This window comes from Prunus persica, chromosome G8, assembly GCF_000346465.2.
Source record: "Prunus persica cultivar Lovell chromosome G8, Prunus_persica_NCBIv2, whole genome shotgun sequence".
Taxonomy (NCBI): Eukaryota; Viridiplantae; Streptophyta; class Magnoliopsida; order Rosales; family Rosaceae; genus Prunus; species Prunus persica.
The window spans coordinates 3953661-3972652 of NC_034016.1; the positions used below are offsets into that span (position 1 = coordinate 3953661).

Consider the following 18992-nt stretch of genomic DNA (forward strand, 5'->3'; position numbering starts at 1 on the left):
CCTTAGCTCCATTGCAGACAAGCTGCTCCCCGGAGCACAAACTCAATGGAGTCCTTTTCAAGCGCTATGTCCCCGACATACGCACGCAGGCGACAAAGCCTTAGCTCCATTGCAGACAAGCTGCTCCCCGGAGCACAAACTCAATGGAGTCCTTTTCAAGCGCTATGTCCCTGACATACGCACACAGGCGACAAGCCTTAACTCCATTGCAGACAAGCTGCTCCCCGGAGCACAAACTCAATGGAGTCTTTTTCAAGCGCTATGTCCCTGACATACGCACACAGGCGACAAGCCTTAACTCCATTGCAGACAAGCTGCTCCCCGGAGCACAAACTCAATGGAGTCTTTTTCAAGCGCTATGTCCCTGACATACGCACACAGGCGACAAGCCTTAGCTCCATTGCAGAGAAGCTGCTCCCCGGAGCACAAACTCAATGGAGTCCTTTTCAAGCGCTATGTCCCCGACATACGCACACAGGCGACAAAGCCTTAGCTCCATTGCAGACAAGCTGCTCCCCGGAGCACAAACTCAATGGAGTCCTTTTCAAGCGCTATGTCCCTGACATACGCACACAGGCGACAAGCCTTAACTCCATTGCAGACAAGCTGCTCCCCGGAGCACAAACTCAATGGAGTCTTTTTCAAGCGTTATATCCCTGACATACGCACACAGGCGACAAGCCTTAGCTCCATTGCAGACAAGCTGCTCCCCGGAGCACAAACTCAATGGAGTCCTTTTCAAGCGCTATGTCCCCGACATACGCATACAGGCGACGAGCCTTACCTCCATTGCAGACAAGCTGCTCCCCGGAGCACAAACTCAATGGAGTTCTTTTTCAAGCGCTATGTCTTCTAAGTGCTATGTCTCCGGACACACACTTACAAAATACAATGAGAATTGAAGTTCGAAAGACAACTGAAAATTCCATAACAAAGCGGTCAATCAACCAAGTTCAACAAGAAGTAAGATGGTCAAACAAAGACCACTTATTGAAAGAAAATAACAAAGTTCAGCAGGTGACCCTTAGCCGGTCACATCCTCAACTGCACTGGCAACAGCCTCATTCTGCCCAACCGGCACAACTTGCTCAACCGCCTCGGCTGCCTGCTCCTTCGCATCCGCCTTAGCCTCATCAACTGACCCACCTTGGCGTTTGTCTTCCTCAATTGTAGCTTCATCTGCTATCTGCTCTTCAACTGTTTCTGCATCCATAGCATCCACCTGCCCACTCTGAGCGGGGGGCAGGTCAAGACCAGACTGCTCACCGTCATGATCTTTGAGGGGACAGCAAGGAGAAGTACCATTCTGGCAATCCAGGCCAAAGCGGCATGCTTACGTTCGAGGCAGAAGAAGGCTTCCTTGCGTTCGAGCAGGGTAGCCATAAGAGACTTGAGTTCACCATCCTTTTGGCCAACTGAACTCTTGAGCACGGACATACTTTCCTTCATCTCGGAAATCCTCGCATCATGGCGAATCCGCTCGTTCGAGAGCTTGTCAGTCAGGTCAGAATTCTTCTTCACCAGTTCGTCGAGCAGGGCAGAAGAGGGGGCAACATTACGCGAGTTCCGCATGGCCCCAACAGCAAAAACCATTCCCTTTTGAAGGTGATACATGACAGCTTCTTCTTGCTTATCCAAGGGAAGGCTCGAGAAAGCACAAAGGTCACCAGCTCGATGCACGTGATCAGCTAGCTTAGCACAAGCAGACGGACTTGACAGAAAGCCCGTTTTCAGCAGATCAGACACTGGCTCGCCCCTGGCAGAGCTATCACCAGTTCCCGGACCGGCAGTTCGTGTAATTGGAGGACTCTTCGCTCGAGCAGACGACTCTTTAGCTCTTTTAGCTGCAACTTGCAACATTGAGTCAGCCCTGCGCTTGACTGTTCGTGGCCCCGCAGATGAGTCGTGGTTGCTGGACAGAGGTACAGTCATCTCAGCTTGGTTCCCAGATTGGCACGGACGACCCAAACATTGCTTCCCAGCGGCTTCCTTGCATGGCAGATCACGGGTCTTAGGCAGTACGGGCAAAGACTTGAGCAGAATCTCCCGAACCTCCTGCATGCCGTTGGCCTTCTTGTTGTTCGCTGACGAGGCGTTTGATCCCAGCAGACGAGGCAGGAGCAACTCCCATATGGGCCTTCTGAGCAGGCAAGACCTCTCTTGTAGAAGACTTGTTCGTGGCAAGAGAAGATCTCGGCTGCCTTCGCTGTGGAGACGTATCCACTGATCGTGAAACTACAGCTTCATCTCGAGCAGAGCTACTGCACGCTTTCCCACTATCGGGGGACTCAGTCGATGACTCCTCCCGCTTAACTGGCAAGTCACTTAGCTCCAAGTAGCGCGACTTCCACCTTTCAATATCTTCAGCAGGGGGCAGGCCACCGACTTCCTTCCGATGTTCGCTCAGCAGCCAGCGCCATTCACGAAACTTGGCGGGGATGCTCAAGGCTTGTCGAACCTTCGTCATGTCCGGGTCGAGAACGAGCTTCTTTTGGATGGCATCATCTGCAAGTATGAGACGAAAGTTAGTCAGACACAGCAAAGAATTCCATGGCAACAGTAGCAGATCAGAGGGATGCGACTTACCATCGCAGTAGGTGAGAGGAACGAGCGGACCGTCGCCAAACTCCCCTTCCCATCTGCCGCTAACCTCCAGCACATCCTTGCTCCGCACATGATCGCCTTGACTCATACTGATCCTAGTTTGTGGCACAAAAAGAAGAAGGAATTGAAGCAATTTGGATCAGCCACAAAAAAGATGATCCAAACTGCCACCTGCTCCAGCAGCAGATTGCGCACCTCCAGCCCAGTTACAGCTGGACAGCCCGAGTAAAAAGCCTCCTCCACGCAGGAGCCCAAGTCCACGAAGGAAGTCAGTTACAGCTGGACAGCCCAACGGATAATTTACATCTCCTACATGCCACCACGCGCCATGCAGAAGCTAGGGGGCATTTGTGGGAACCTAATTAAACCAAAACCCTAGGTCAATTAATTAGGCCAATCAATTTGGGAATTATTTGACCTAATTAGGAGTTACCTAACCTAATTGGGAATTACCTAATCAAATTGGGGGTTACTTGATCCCCAATTTAATTAGGGATTCGGTTCATCCATAATCCCTAAATGCACCAACCCCACCAACCACACCAACCACACCAACTACACCAACCCCACCTACCTCTCCAAAGGCCACTATAAATACCTGGTTACGCCCAAGGATGAGGTACGTCTAAATTCCTACTAAAACTCTGCAGAAATTATTTCTCAAAAACCCTAGCCACCTCCTCTCTTTCTCTCTCTCACACAAGGCTCCGGCCACCACACACGGCTCCGGCCACCCGGTTTTCCTTGAATTACCCTACCTAACTTAGGCATCGGAGGGCCTTTGGCCAACACCCCTCGGGTGTGGTCCTTTTACTCCGATCTGTTTTGCAGAGAGAAAGAGAGGCAGAGAAGACGAAGGAATCTTGAGCGAATATTCTCCCGTGAGATTATTTGCACAAACAAGAAGCATACACTAGAGAAGATAACTTTCAGTTTCAGGCTGCATAGACAAACGTAACCAAAAAGAGAAGCATGCACTAGATAAGATACAACTTTCAGGCTGGATATACAAACCTCCCAGAAATTCCATAATTGATTATGCAAGCAACTCCAGAATGGTAAAGAGCAAAGGTTTGGCTGCCCATTGAAAGCCTCATAACTGACACCAATTTTATTGCATTCAACACCATCTAAAGAAAACCTTTCTCTAGCAGCATCCACATAGAAAAGTTCCTCCCCAAGTTCTGGGGTTGACCAGGACCTCCCTTCCACAAAAGGAAAAGGAAACTCTCAGCAATAGAGGAAAATAACAAATACTGCATGGGTGTTTATAAAGAAAAATTAACCGATCAGCTTGATCTTTTATAGTAACTTTAATATTATCATAGTCTCATAGCAGATGCTTGGAAGAATCACACTTATTTAAATACAAATGCAAACCAATGAGTGATATTGGAACCTCAGACCAACACAACCATCCAAACATAGTGCAAATATTGTAGTAAACTTTTGACCTATTACATTCTCTTTTGCAAAACCATTAGCATACAGAATAGCCGTGACTAATGACTTCCCGTAAGAAATACATAGTTCAAAGGACATATGCCAATGGTACTAACTGAAATTACATTGATGGAGCATGCATACCTGCTTCGGAATTACAAGGTAGAAATCCTCAAATGATGGTATATTTGTGTATCCAACAAAATCTCCAATAAGATTAACTGGTAAAAAATTATCATTGGATATCGCTGTTCTATTCTCAACCAACAAGCACTTCCTGGTGGCAAATAAAGTATTTGCTTTTCCTTTCATCAACTTATCAACTAACAAAATAAAGTCTCAAATTCAATACTTCGAGATGGCAAGAGGCATTGTGCAAGTAAAATTTAAAAAAATGTAAACATGCTAAAATGCACTTACACACATTTCCACATGATGAAGGTACCCGCCGCTGAGGCCCACAAGGACAGCAGATTGGCTACGCAGAACACCACAGAAAAAATGGAATAAAATAATACATCACAGCACAAACTGATTAAAAAAAATCTATGATAAATAATAACTGTTTCGCATCAGTAGACTACTGAACATATAACTTTGGACATTTTCAACATCAATTCAAGAAAAGCAATATACTAATAAATTGTGAGTGACCTTAGAACATAAGCTAAATAGCAATAGAAGTGTAAGTAATCAGAGAAAATAACCATATGCAATCAACCAACAACTGACCCTATAAGAAACAGTGACCACTGATTGAGAGCTAACTTTGCTGCACACTCAATAAATAGAGATTGAGAAAAATTTTTGCCACATCAAAAGCATTGACTATGAGGAAATTCATCAACTCGATTACAGCAGATTTGAATATGAAAATGATGGGTAAGTTTCATGAGATTTCACACATATCCAAGCATCACATGACACCATGCATCTGTCAAAGATAAACAAATTCGTTCAAAGAACAATTGACTGAAACCGTGGCGAATACTTTATTCAAGTTCTAGGGTTTGAATAGTAAATGATGTTTTACCATGCATAATGCAACTAAAATCACAAATAAACTTTTAGGAAACAAATAAATAAACTGCTATCAAAGACTCAAAAGTTCTACTTGTACAAAAAGAGAATGATAACTCTGGAAGTACATATACTCAAGATTGTAGAAATGCCACCTCAGTGTGCTCAATAATGTGACTGTTTTCATCTCGTAACCTACTGAAAATGCAACAGAAGTCCACTGGTCATTTTTATAAACATGGTAAAGAATATGATGTTTGTCTATGAGTGCAAAATACACCCCTCTCTAAATGAAAGACTTTTTTTTTTTTCTCAGCACGTTAGTTAATGAAACTAAATTTAAACAGATAATTAAAATAAGGCTACTGCAGCTACTTCCAGAAACACACTTCTGACATCATTCACCACAATAAGATTAGGGTTAAATTTGAGTTCCATAATATCGAAATTGAAGAGGTTGTTTCTTGCATATATTGAACATCAAAAATCTACCATATATGATGAAGGTCTTGAACCTTCCTTCACACCAAGTCTTCATGTAACTAAGTGTCCAACTAAGCATTCAAAAATCTTAAGTGACCAAACCGATAATTTTTTTTAATAGGTTCTATCTATACAAAATAAGTACATTTCTAGTGATCTTTTTGACATCTAAGCACCGTAAAACAAATATAATGTCCTTTACTTGGTAAGATAAACATAAGAATCTACCTCACAATGAAAATTTCTAAAACCACACTTTGAGGTAAATTGGCATCAATAACGACTAGGACTGGCAAGAAGGAGTATGAGCAATCTCAGAGTTTCGAGGAGTAAAAGAAGTAAAGCAAACTCATTTCACATGGCTACCAAAGTAAACATGGTTAAGCAGTCATCGCCTTTATATTCTGTCTTCTTTTGCAACCAAGTTTTTGGTCCAATATTTTCACCCGATTGACAAATGGACACAAACTATGGTCCTAACTGTAGCTACGAAGTTACTCTTCAAATGTATAATCCCAAAGGTAAAATCCCTATACTGGCATGAGGCAATAAACTATAAGAACCCTTTCCCTGTACCAATCAAAAGCTCAACACAATAAAAATAAAAATTTAAAATTTAAAACCAGTAAAGTAAGAAAGTGAAGAGAAAAAAATAAACATAAGGGCTAAAAGATTGTTTGCCTTTCACATATCTTCTCAACTTTTGCATCTGCATCTGGCTCACATTTGCGGGTCTTAACATAGTACTCTTCCGGCTTATAGGCAACATCCTATACAAATTTTACAAGTACCAATTAAAACATATATCGAAATCGAAAAGTACCAAGTAAGAAGTTAACAAGAAAGTTTCAGTAGCCCTACTCGTATGTACGTAAGCTCATACAAGGCATAAGCCGCGGACTTGTTGAAGGTCAGAACAGGGGGCATTCGAAAAGTTTGCATCTTTTGACTTGAATTCTCTTCTACCTCTACGATTTCAGCAACAATCGATGCCTCTCCGCCGCCCTGTAATTTCATCGAACATCTCACAATCATTACCTGCTTAATTTTCAAGCAGTGAAATTAGTGATGGTGAGTTGGTCGTTTACCGCGCCACTAGGAACGGCCATGTTGAGGACGATCTTCTTGGTGCAATTCAAGTTTCCAGAAGCGGAATTCTTCTCGCACTTATCGAGCTTCGATTTCGAAAGAATCTGAACTGCAACGACGTCGTGTGAAGTGAAAATCCCGATGAAACAGAGAAGGAAGAGGAGGGTCGTATGCCCTAATTTTGGAGTTTGGTTTCTCATTTCCCTTTTTGATTTCTTTGAATGAAATTTGGCTTCGGAAACTGAGTGACTGAGAAGAAGAGCAGTTGTTGGGGCGCGCGGGTAGACGTTTAGTTTTGAAAAACTGACACCAACGGTTTCCTTTTTCAAATGAGTGTTGGATCATGCAACGACGTCGTTTCTAGTGATGAAGTCATTGTTGTATTTTTATGCCCCTCCACGCGGGCAGGGACATGGGAAAACCTTTTTGGTTTTTATTTTTTTATTTTTTTATTTATTTATTAAAACAAATATAAAGCAAAAGGCAGAGAATGGTGAAACATTCAAAATACCAGAAAATGTCCTTTGTTAATTCAAACATTAAGAATTGAAATTATTAATTAAATGAGGATAATATGGTAAATTCACATTTTTTAATGGTAAACATTAAGAAAAAAGAAAAAGAAAACCAATTGGCACATGCGTGAGCATGTGTCAAGGGGCTAGTCTATATATATAAAGCAAAAGGCAGAGAATGGTGAAACATTCAAAATACCAGAAAATGCCCTTGGTTAATACAAACATTAAGAATTGAAATTATTAATTAAATGAGGATAATATGGTAGATTTATAATTTTTCATATTAAAAAAATTTAAATTTAAAGAAATTCAGATTAATGGATCTTATTTTTATGGAACCACAACTATGCATTATCTTTTTTAATTCCTAAACATAAATTTAAATTTTTTTAAAAAAAAGTCTCTCGCAGGCGCAGAAACGCGTGCAGAGAGACTAGTGTTCCATAAAAGTAGGACCTATTATCTTATTTTGTTTTAATATTAAAAAATGTGAATTTACGATATTATCCTCATTTCAATTCTTAATGTTTGAATTAACAAAGGGCATTTTCTGGTATTTTGAATGTTTCACCATTCTCTGCCTTTTGGTTTATATATATAGATTAATTCTAAAAATAAAAATAAAAAAAAAAAAAGAAAACCAATTGGCACATGCTTGAGCATGTGTCAAGGGGCTAGTTAAAACAAATGGAAAAACCTGAGAAATTGAGAATTGACTTTGAAATGCATTAAAATATATAACATGTGTATGTGTGACATGTACATCATACTGCATCATAGATTCATAGTGCATTTTGTTCTTCCATTATGTATCACGTTTAGCAAGAAGGTGAAAAGGAGAATCCCCTCTTTTTAGAGAGTTACATATGAAGCTAAGTTATACTTTAGAATGTATATGACACGTGAATGTAGTTGTGCACCATATTGAGTCTACCAACATTCATAAAAGTGAACACATTTTAGTTTCGGCAATCATAATATCACACTTACCAATATATTATCATAATTATGTCTTAATTTCTTAAATATAATCTCACTAATCTCGCCCTAAATCAAAAAGTTGATACTTTTTTAGCAGATAATTATGTTCGGACTTGTATAAGAAACTTGCTAATCTCTTTTTTTTTTTTTTTCTTTTTGGCAAGAGACTATAAGTACATCAAGGGCATTGTGTTCTTTAATTCATATAGTTAAGTAGGCAGTGGCAAAGAACATCTCCTTTGTTAGATAGTTAAGATACGATAGACTCATAATATTTTGACGTGGGTGCTGGTCACATTTAGGGATGGCAAAAATTCTCGTAGGGAAGGGTCCCCGACCTTAAAGGGGGGAGATTTCGGGGCTAAATGGGTATCGGGTACGGGGATCCCCGAACTTGAAAAATCCCCGACGGGTATGGGGAGGGGATGGTATCGGCGTCCCCATCCCCAAACTCGACCCGAAAATATATATGTTTATATTTAAATAAATAAATATATAATTATAATATTTATGTTTAACCCTAAGTTAACTTCCCTCTCCTAATTCTTCCTAATTTTCTATGGAATTTCATATTGATGTGATTTTGAATAGTTGAGTTGAACTTTATAATTAATTTAGATGTGTTGAATGATAATTTAATATGAAACTTAATGTTAAAATGTATGATAAATATTTTTTTATGCAAAAAAATCGGGAATTCAGGATGGGTATGGGGGATAGTCCTCCGACGGGGACGGGGATTCCCCGAAACCTAATAAACGGGGATGGATTTAGGGAGGGGGGCGAGGATGAAGAGCAAGGATGGAGATAGTATTGTCATACCCGGCCCCTACCCGACCCGTTGCCATCCCTAGTCACATTGAGTGGGCATGCAGTATATAGTCAAGAATGAACAAGATGCATCCAACGGTTGGGCTTAAATCAAGCCAAGAAACCATTCATTTGCTTGTGATGCTGGTGATAGAGCAAGAATTCTATAGTGAGGGTTTTAGATGATGTCCTATCTCTTAACAGTTAGATCAAATTAACCAATTTAATCTAACAATTAAGAGTTTATACCTCATCTAGGGGCCTTATTAAGGCCCTCACTATAAAATGGAGTTGGCCTACGTATGCAAGTTGCGAAAACAATTAACTAGAGTCATGAATTAAGCAGCCAGCCGTTCCCTGTTCGGTGGGGACACGTGGCAGGTCCCTGCTCGTCCAGCGATTCGTAGACACAGCGAATTAAAAATAAAAAAATAAAATATTACAACAGAGAACCATTTCGAGAGCTTAGACAACACAAATAACTTGCACTTAAAAGTGACCATCCATTTCTCCTGACAAAACAAAGGATGAAGTGCAGTACAACAGGATATTCACCATAAAACATCACATATCTAGCAGTAGTTAAAACATTTTATGTCGCTTTAGCTGTCTCACGAATTAGGGAAAGCTTAGCCAGAAGACCACACAGCTGAAGGTAGGAGCCAACTCCATCACAGATTCTCATGTGAGCAAAACCTGTTTCCTGCAAACTCGCACAAGTAAAAGGCTTGTGAAGCGACAAGATCTCACAGAGAATGAGAGAAAAATCTTCGAATAATGTACATACATACTTTCATGAATTCCAATTTCAAATACTCAGCCATATCATAATTCTTTATGATACGGAAAAAGGTAGTGATTATGTCAGTTGGGGAGTAGCCCAAATCATAGAGCTGCTTGAGACCTGAACAAGCATCATCAAATTTCCCTTCAAGCACATTGCACACCATATTCTTTACATGCAATGGATGAGGCTGGTCACAGACCTGAAAAACAATAAACATCTTAGAGAACTACCAAATAACATACGAAACAAATGAGCATATCAAGACATTCATTAAAAATATGACCTTGAAAACATTTTCTTGGTTGACAAACCGGAATCCACTGTTTGTAGCTTGCAGATTATTCAGTGCCTGCCTCATATCACCATCAGCAGTGAAAATAATGGCTTCAAGACCTTCTGGAACATAAGGAACCTTCATTTATAACAAACACAGATGAATTATACACAAACTAAAGTTTTCAAAACAATGTTTATATACACGGCAACGGTCGATTAGCAAAGCAACTTCTTTTTGAACTTTTATCATTGTTAATAACCAATAACTTGGCATAAGCCTCAAGCTTAAAGCGAGTCTCAATACGTTAGGCATACGGTCTAGAAAGTACGTTGAATCCCTTGGAAATAAAAACCTCTAAGCCCAAGCATACAGATACATTATTAAGCTTCATCTAAGCTTCATCTAAAGGCATAACTATCAAATATCTTCTCAAACCTCAGTTCTTGGGGTGACATCAATTAAGAAGCCAATGAAATATCAACCTATAAAATCACTACTGAGCAAGCATTTACCACAAACACATGCATTAAGACATGTTACCATGTTGTGCTGCAAGTGTGACACACCGACAGAAGGAAGGATCAAGAGACCACATACCCACATCAGTTTACTGAGTAAATGAAAAACATTCTGACAAACAAAACTAGCTAAGCAAGGTCGGCGTTTCAGGCTCTAGCAGTAGTGGGACACAGAAATGAGGCTGAACAGATAGTATTAAAGAAAAAATTGAATAAATGGGAAAGCTGGAATGTGACAGAGAATAAAAGAATATACTCTGTCGGATAAACTAGTGGCGACATAAATTTTTTTTCTTCCAACCTAATAGTAAAGTAAAGTTGAACCAATCTACCAATATTTTTGGTGATTATCATTCCCTTGAAGCTAATTGATGACAGTATGCAGAATAGACATTACAATGTAAATAAATTTCTTTACCTTTTCAGCTTGAACCACTATCATTAGGCGACCAAGTATCTCCTGATCAGATAATCTAGAAAATCGGACAAGGGCACATCTACTCTGAATAGGCTCAATAATTTTGGAAGATACATTGCACGCAAGAGCAAAACGAGTGGAATTTGAATATATTTCCATTGTCCGCCTCAAAGCTTGTTGTGCTCCAGATGTCATACTGAATTGTGTACAATACACAGCCAAATAATTTCCAATACCCACCGTCCAAAAAAAAATTAATTTAGATAAAGTAATGTAAATAAGAATGTTGTATAAAAAAAATAGAGAGAGATATGTGTCTTGAGATGAAAGAGATATACCAAAGAATGAACAGTCATGCACCAAAAAGTAAAAACACATAGGGAGATGGATAAGGGCAGTTTGCAGTTTGTTGCACATTACTTTCATGGGACAATATTATCAGGATTACCTGTCAGCTTCATCCAAGATGACAACTTTATGCCGCCCAGGAGGCAATGTGACTTTCTTTTGAGCAAACATTTTAATTTTGTTCCTCACAACATCTATTCCCCTAGACAAGAAAGCAAAAATAATTAGTTTATGATAAAATCCAATAATTTTTTATAAATTGAATTCAATAAATACTATAAATGTACTCACCTGTCGTCTGATGCATTCAGCTCTAAAACAGCCTCCTTATAATTTGGTCCCAAGAGCTCATGCGCAAGAGCGAGTATACTAGTGGTCTTACCAGTTCCAGGAGGACCCTGAAAACAAGAAACAGTGATCAGTAGAAGCATAGGTCCAGTGACTTGATGCAACTGAAACCTTCCAACTTAGTCTTTTTGCTTAATAAGAGTCTACACCAAACACAAAACACCCCCCTCGACCGAGTCTAACAGCTTTCAGTATGAAGAAATCTTTTCATTTTTCGAAATCCCAAACAAGATAACCCATAAGATAAGACACAAGTTTTAACACTTCAACCCCTCTTGTAAGCAATTCCCATGTTAAATATAAGAGCCACAAGTTTCTGTGGACCTAGGCTCTTAAAATCACCGAAGTTGCCTCTAGCATATACTTCACTTCCACTACGCATTAATATAAAAAGTTCATTAAATTTATCCAAATTCTAATAAGCTCGCTTCGAAATTCCAATAAGCCTACTTGGTTCACACTTATTGAGCAGGCAACAAACTTTTCCCCAATTTCAAACCTATGAATACCCATGGAATGTGAGAACACAAGCAACAAACTTTTACCAATCTTCTTTCAAACATTTCAAAATTTTATCAAAATTTTACAATTTCCAATCAACAAATGCTAAAACTTTTACACAATCAGATTATATATTGAATATTCCCCTAAGGTTTAGGGTTTATGGTTTAGGGTTTAGTGAAACTGATGTGTTGGGTTTGTGCGCAAGTGAGTGAGAGAGCTACGTACGGCCAAGATGAGGTTGGGCATGTTGCCGTCGCGGGCGATGACCTGGAGCCTAGACACGGCGTCTTCGTTGCCCACAATGTCGGCGACATTGCTGGGCCTGTACTTCTCCACCCATGGTATGTCGTAGGCTGATGACGAAGAAGAAGAAGACGACGCCATTGCGTTGTCGTTTTTCTGCTGGCTGTGAGAAAAATGCAGGTTGAACGTCGCAAAGCGAACAGCCCTCTTTGCCGCTCTGCTTCGGTTTGGAGGAGAAAAATAGTCCTTCTGCCGTTTATGTGTAAGGGCCTGGACAAGGTCATATTTCAATTTTGCCTATGCTCTGTTCTACTTATTTATTTGTTTAAAACCCTTGTGCTTTTGATATTTGTTTACCCAACCCCAATTCTTTGGTTACAATTTTTTTACCTATGATATTGACTAATGCTATTTATTTGTATTTTACCTTTTTAGACTAGTATATGAAAAACACCACAAAAACGAGGTTTGATTTATCAAAAAACTTAATACATGAATTTAAGATCCCCTAAACCCTTTCATCAATTTTTTTAATAAAAACTTTATGGTTTTTCAATTACGACTGAAGCCATTACATGAAATAAATTCGAATAGATTATTGTTTTACATCTTTGTTGCTAGTTGTATCTTGCAATTTTTTCTTAAATTAGGGTAATTTTATGATGTTAAAGATATCCTTTTTATTTTTCAATTATTTGATGGATATGATTTTTCCACTCCTCTTTTCTTCACTTACACTCCCTTTTATTTTTTAATATTTTTTAACCAATTTTGTTCCTTCTCTTTCCTATTGTACACATACCCTACATCAATTTATTTTTACTTTACTTTTATATTAGTTCTTTTTCTTTATACTTAATTTTCCAACTTGCACTCCATTTTCAGTATTTTTTTTTTAATTGAGTAAGAAATTAAGTTTTTTTCTCCCTTTAATATTGAAAATGGAATGTAAGTTAGAAAATGTAAAAGGGAGTGGCCCTGGGGAATTGATTAAAAGTATTAAAATTACCCTCATTTAAGAAAAATGGAGTATATTACATTTAAATAAGGAAGTTGATTTTCCCACTCCATTTTCTCCACTTAAACTCCCTTTCGCTTTTTAATCTTTTTAAAATGGAGTGTATTTTTTTATTTATTTAAATGTAATATACTATTGTTTTTTCACATCATTATGCATTTGTTGTGTAAATTCTGATATCTGGAATGTGATGAGATATGGGGCCCGGCCAATACCCATTTGCTATCTGGGTATCGGGTTTGTCCATTTTTCCCACTCTCAAATCTTGATTGGTAAGAAACACTGAAAACAATTGAGGACACTGTGCCTCAGCTGTAACAACCCCCAGAGACTCTCTTCTGTTCGCTTTTGGGTTTCTTCAAAGGTATGTTTTATTGTGTTTTATTTTGTCTTGCTTGTAGAAAATATGGGCCTTTCGCAAATGAAGGTGAAATTAGATTGAAAATGGAATTGCAGCTGAGAAAGTCTGTAAATCCCAAAACCCAGAAAGCTGAAACTTAACTGCTTGATGCCCCTTGTCCCCTTTGAGCAATGGGTTTACTAGAAGATGTTTAACATAAATAAATAAATGCTAATTGAAGCACCTTCTATTCTCATTTAAATTTGAGGTGCAATGGTGAAATGTAAACAATTTGGGTTCATGGTTTCATTTATTTTTCCTGAATGGAGTTTAGCTCATATTGAAAAGAACCCTACATGTAATTGAAACCAAAAGGATGGCTTTAGTGAGTTTTAGTCAGATGGCAAGGGTGGTTTAGCTACCCGCCTTTTGTGGTGTTTACTAAAAATTTCTTCTTGGTATTAAATCATTCATATGATGCACCATGGATGTGGCCCTGGGGAATTTATTGATCATATCACTACCAAAAGGTCATGTTCTTTTTAAAATTTTAGGTTCATAGTTTATTGAAATTATTATGTGCATATTCTAGTCACAACTGTTTGCTATCTTGCTTTAGCATTGATAGCTTTGAATTTGTGTGAGGTAAGATGGTTGCCCAGGTGGAAACCTAGCTTTGAAAGTTTCTAACTGGGAGAATTTTGGGCTGTTGTTCAGGAGTTTTGGTCTGTTGAAATGTGTAACTATCAACCTTGGGAAGAGGATTCACTTCGGAGTGAATATTATGTACAAAGTACTGCAGAAGGCGTAGATGTAGCGGAGACAAGGTGGGGAGCCCGGCTGGCAATGTTGGAAGCAAGGGTAACTCGAGTGGAGGCTAGGGTGGAAAGACTTGAGGCAAAGATGCTTCATCTGCAGAAGGGAATGCGTGTTGTTTGCGCGCTGTTTCTGGTTACTCTCATGTATGCAATATTCAAGTAAATGTCATTGTCAGGGATGATCCGATCATTAGTTTTCAGTTGTATGCTCTATATTTCTGTGAGACATATATAGTTATGCATATGCTGATTCTCTGATCTGTTGAGTTTTCTTGCAAGTAAATGGTAGGTTTGGAAAATGGTTTGTTTTTTTATTTTCCTTTTTTTCCCTCTTATGATGCTGTAGAACTACATTTTAGCCAAGCAAAAACAGACCAAAGGTCCCTGAATCAATTTGTACATTGAATTCTACTGTCATGATCTGTCAATCTGTGTATCAAGATTTCACTGTTAGTTGTTAATTAGTCTGTTTATCAAGCTAATGAATTTTGCCAGAGTATAGTCATAATTGTGCCTCTGAGTAATGAAATTTTATGCCTGAGTATACATTATGGTGCTAAAGCAGGTGCAATGTTTGTAGTTCCAGATCAAGTATATCACAGGTTTAACTCAACCTACTTAACCAAATTTACCATTCATCGTCGGTGACTACAAGCATCACGCAAGTGCTGCAAACCAGTGATTCCTGTTTACCAATTTGATCTATCATCTTTGCTATCAGAACATTGGAAATGTGTGGGGTTTCATCACTGGAGTCTGGAGGTTACAAGTTACAAGTCCGTCAAGACTTGCAGCATTGATAGTTTGCCATTTCTTTTAATTACATATATGAGAGAGAGAGAGAGAGAGAGAGAGAGAGAGAGAGAGAGAGAGAGAGAGAGAGAGAGAGAGAACTTCCACTAATTTAGCAAGATGGTCTGAACTACAATAAAAATCATAGCATTCCAAACACATATGCCATGTCAAGGGGGTGTCCTATTACACATCAATTCAACTCTCAATTGTCTCATTTTCAGATTCACTCTCGACCGTTTCACTAGCTGCCATCCAATCTGATCTTGATGCTCTAATGTTCATTAATTCTTTTGCATGTTGCTCATCTTGTGCTGGATCTTGCATCCTTGAATTTGCTAAGGCCCAATCTTTCAAGCAAATTAATGCTTCTATTGTATTTGGTCCACTTGTCAGATAAAACTTTACCACCTGCACTAAAACATGATCCTGATGCTACAGTAAAGCTGGAATAGTTAGAAAGTCACGAGCCATAAGAGAAACAATAGGATATAATGATTGATTTTTTTTCCACCAACCCAAAACACTAAATTGGTTATCGTCAGCAACATCTATTGTTGGTAAATCAAGGTAAACCTGTAACTCAGATTTGGTGGTGGAAGAAGATGAAGATGATAGCTTTGCCCTTTTCAAACATTGCATAGAGAAATCTTGCATAATAGGTGTTGTGCGGAAGCGTCAACCAACTGTGAGTGAAAAATAAACAACTACTGGCAGGAAAAACAAAATTGAACAGAAAATTACAACAAGAAGAACACCAAGATTTATACTGGTTCGGCAATTGCCTACATCCAGTTTGGAGACGACGAAGTATTCCTCTATAATCAATGGGGATATACAATAGTGTTTACCACTCAATTTCCCAAAGACCCAAATACACCCAACCTCACACACTCACAAAGGAAGAGAAAACAATGATACAAAGCAAAGAACAACTATAGAGAATTTGTTTCTCTCTTTGGCAAAATGCCTTTCTTGCTATTTTTCTCTTCTACTCAACACTTAGTTGGATTCTTCAAATGAAACCATTTGCTTCCAATTTATAGCCAAAGAAAGTGGCTTCTCAAAGAAGCCAAAGGTTAGGCCAAAGGAAGTGGCTTCTCAAAGAAGTTATAGCCAAAAGGAAGTGGCTTCTCAAAGAAGCCAAAGGTTAGGCCAAAGGAAGTGGCTTCTCAAAGAAGCCAAAGGTTAGGCCAAAGGAAGTGGCTTCTCAAAGAAGCCAAAGGTTAGGCAAGTCAACAATAGCCTACCACCATTTGTGAAAGCTAATTAATGCATTCACATTGCAACTTGTCAATAGCCATCACTTTTGACTATTGGTTTGAGGCAATAATCAACACTTGTTGTGCGGAAGCGTCAACCAACTGTGAGTGAAAAATAAACAACTACTGGCAGGAGAAAAAAAAAAATTGAACAGAAAATTACAACAAGAAGAACACCAAGATTTATACTGGTTCGGCAATTGCCTACATCCAGTTTGGAGACGACGGAGTATTCCACTATAATCAATGGGGATATACAATAGTGTTTACCACTCAATTTCCCAAAGACCCAAATACACCCAACCTCACACACTCACAAAGGAAGAGAAAACAACGATACAAAGCAAAGAACAACTAGAGAGAATTTGTTTCCCTCTTTGGCAAAATGCCTTTCTTGCTATTTTTCTCTTCTACTCAACACTTGGTTGGATTCTTCAAATGAAACCATTTGCTTCCAATTTATAGCCAAAGGAAGTGGCTTCTCAAAGAAGCCAAAGGTTAGGCCAAAGGAAGTGGCTTCTCAAAGAAGTTATAGCCAAAAGGGAGTGGCTTCTCAAAGAAGCCAAAGGTTAGGCCAAAGGAAGTGGCTTCTCAAAGAAGCCAAAGGTTAGGCAAGTCAACACCATTTGTGAAAGCCAATTAATGCATTCACATTGCAACTTGTCAATATCCATCACTTTTGACTATTGGTTTGAGGCAATAATCAACAATCTCCACCTTGGCTCAAACCCTCGAAGTAGAACTCCCAATAGTCGTCTCCCAATCCCCTATGGGGCAATCAACAAATTTTACAAATGCCAATTAAGTCTAAGCAGTGCTTAAACTTGAGCAACGAAACTGGCTTTGTCAACATATCCGCAGGATTGTCAGCAGTCCCAATCTTCTGAAGAAGAATATCTCCCTCTTCAATAATCTCACGAACAAAATGGAACCTTACGTCAATGTGTTTTGTACGTGCATGATGAACTTGATTCTTTGCTAAATAAATAGCACTCTGACTGTCACAATGAACATCCACATGGTCTTGTTGGACCCCTAAGTCATCAAGCAACCCTTGAAGCCAGATGGCTTCCTTTATAGCTTCTGTTACCGCCATGTATTCTGCCTCAGTAGTCGACAAAGCAACTGTAGATTGCAGAATCGACCTCCAACTCACTGGACCTCCAGCAATAGTGAATACAAAACCTGTAGTGGACCTACGCTTGTCCAAATCTCCTGCGTAATCAGAATCCACATATCCAACAACACATTGACCAGTAACTTTATCTTGCTGAAATAATAAACCAACACCTACAGTACCCAGAATATACCGCAGAATCCATTTCACAGCTTGCCAATGCCCTTTTCCTGGATTATGCATATATCTACTGACAATACTAACAGCTTGTGAAATATCAGGCCTTGTACACACCATAGCATACATCAAACTACCAACAGCACTTGCATATGGAATTTGACCCATGTAATGACTCTCTTCACCAGTTTTAGGAGACATAGAAGCACTAAGTTTGAAATGAGGGGCAAGAGGTGTACTAACCGGCTTTGAATTTTCATTCATCCCAAAACGTTGTAGTACCTTCTTCAAATACTGCTTTTGACACAGACTAATCTTGCCCTTCGCTTTGTCTCTTTCAATTTCCATACCCAGTATCTTCCGAGCTTCTCCCAAGTCCTTCATCTCAAATTCATTACTCAGTTGAGTCTTCAACCTTTCAATCTCCACTTTGCTTTTACATGCTATAAACATATCATCAACATATAAAAGCAGATAGATGAAGGTTCCATCTTGTAGTTTGCGAAAGTATACACAATGGTCGTAATGACTCCTTGTGTATTTATACCCGATCATAAACCTATCAAATCGCTTGTACCATTGTCTTGGAGACTGCTTCAAGCCGTACAATGATTTTTGCAATTTGCAAACCCAATTTTCTTTTCCAGCAACTTTAAAACCTTCTGGCTGAGACATATAAATTTCTTCCTCCAAATCACCATGTAAGAATGCAGTCTTGACATCAAGTTGAGCCAACTCAAGGTCAAACTGTGCAACCAAAGCCAACAGAATAAGAATAGAGGAATGTTTTACTACAGGAGAAAATACCTCATTGTAGTCAATGCCTTCCTTCTGAGCATAGCCTTTAGGCTACCAATCTGGCTTTGAATCTTACATTGTCTTTTCCCAAAGATTCCATCTTTTTGGCATAAACCCATTTGCAACCAATTGCTTTCTTCCCCTTTGGTAACTGAACCAGCTTCCAAGTCTCATTTTTATGAAGAGACTTCATCTCCTCATCCATAGATTTCTTCCACTCCAAGCTCTCTGAACTTCTGACAGCTTCTTTGTAGGCGGATGGAATATCATCTTCAATAA

At 39.2% G+C, this 18992-nt stretch overlaps 1 protein-coding gene, 1 long non-coding RNA gene and 1 pseudogene across 2 annotated transcripts in view; 1 reads left to right on the forward strand and 2 right to left on the reverse strand.

The window, feature by feature from the left end:
* The window catches only part of LOC18768512, a 28619-nt pseudogene extending 21489 nt beyond the window's left edge, over positions 1–7130 (reverse strand).
* On the reverse strand, positions 9353–12670 carry LOC18767115 (replication factor C subunit 2). The gene is made up of 7 exons (XM_007200324.2): positions 12374–12670; positions 11588–11694; positions 11397–11498; positions 10949–11144; positions 10019–10147; positions 9740–9934; positions 9353–9651 (listed from the first exon to the last, which is right to left on the reverse strand). Exons 1-7 carry the CDS (start codon positions 12530–12532, stop codon positions 9541–9543), a joined length of 999 nt encoding a protein of 332 aa, XP_007200386.1. The 5' UTR covers positions 12533–12670; the 3' UTR covers positions 9353–9540.
* The window catches only part of LOC109946295, an 8568-nt gene continuing 3027 nt past the window's right edge, over positions 13452–18992 (forward strand). The window contains exons 1-2 of the long non-coding RNA XR_002269488.1: positions 13452–13773; positions 14467–17118. This is a non-coding gene — a long non-coding RNA (uncharacterized LOC109946295). The remainder of the gene's footprint in view (positions 13774–14466; positions 17119–18992) is intronic.